Genomic DNA, 835 nt, shown 5'->3' on the forward strand with positions numbered 1-835 from the left:
AATAAGCTCCTTTTGAAGTGCGACACCATTTTTGGTCCTGCGATGAGAAGTAGCACCAAAACCAGTGGTAACACCGTAACTATCAGTGCCTTTGTTCATACTCTCCATAACCCAATCACTGCTAGCGTTCACACCGGCTCTAGCAGTCTCGGACAGCTCCACCTTCACACCGTTACCAATGGTTGAGATCGCAGCGACTTGTCCAATGGTCAGAGTCTCACCTCCAAGATTCACGACTGGCTTCCTAAACTCCTCAACCATTCTCTTCACTTCATCCAAATGGCTACCTTTCATTTGCTCAGCCGCAGCTCCCCAGTTGAGAGGATCAGCCGCGTTGATCACCATGTTCTTTGTCTTCATATCTCCACCGCATAACATAGCTTCGATCGATCCTCCTCCGTTGATACTCTTGTGTGCTCCGTTAACCTCCATTTTAGACTTCTTAGTTTTACAAAGAGGAGAATAAAATTTTAAAAGAGGAGGAGATTACAAGATCTCTACGGAAGAGAGCGATAAGATATATGTAATATGATATTGTGTTGGTTAAGGAATTGTATTTGTTCCTGAAGAAGATTAGATGAATGAAGGGTGGTTTAAATAAGGATGGTAGTGTTTGTTGGTAGGTAAGCGCATACAGAGCTAGTTTTTTTTTTTTTTTTCCATAGAACTTTGATTTTAATTTTTTTTTTTAAATTAATATCGAAGAAAAAAAATGAATATTAGTGAGAAAGAAGGAGTTGGTTGAGAATTAATGATGACCGTTAGATGGGAGAGTGAGTGGTAGAGATTATAATTCGTGGATTTGGTTTAAGTCGTATAACTTTTTTTTTTTTTT

General features: G+C 39.3%; 1 protein-coding gene across 1 annotated transcript in view; it reads right to left on the bottom strand.

The window, feature by feature from the left end:
* Nucleotides 1–580, bottom strand: part of LOC104782125 (phenylalanine ammonia-lyase 1-like) — a 4,735-nt gene extending 4,155 nt beyond the window's left edge. The window contains exon 1 of the mRNA XM_010506959.2: nucleotides 1–580. Coding sequence (XP_010505261.1) covers nucleotides 1–432 — 432 coding nt within the window. The 5' untranslated portion in view covers nucleotides 433–580.

This window comes from Camelina sativa, chromosome 4, assembly GCF_000633955.1.
Source record: "Camelina sativa cultivar DH55 chromosome 4, Cs, whole genome shotgun sequence".
NCBI lineage: Eukaryota > Viridiplantae > Streptophyta > Magnoliopsida > Brassicales > Brassicaceae > Camelina > Camelina sativa.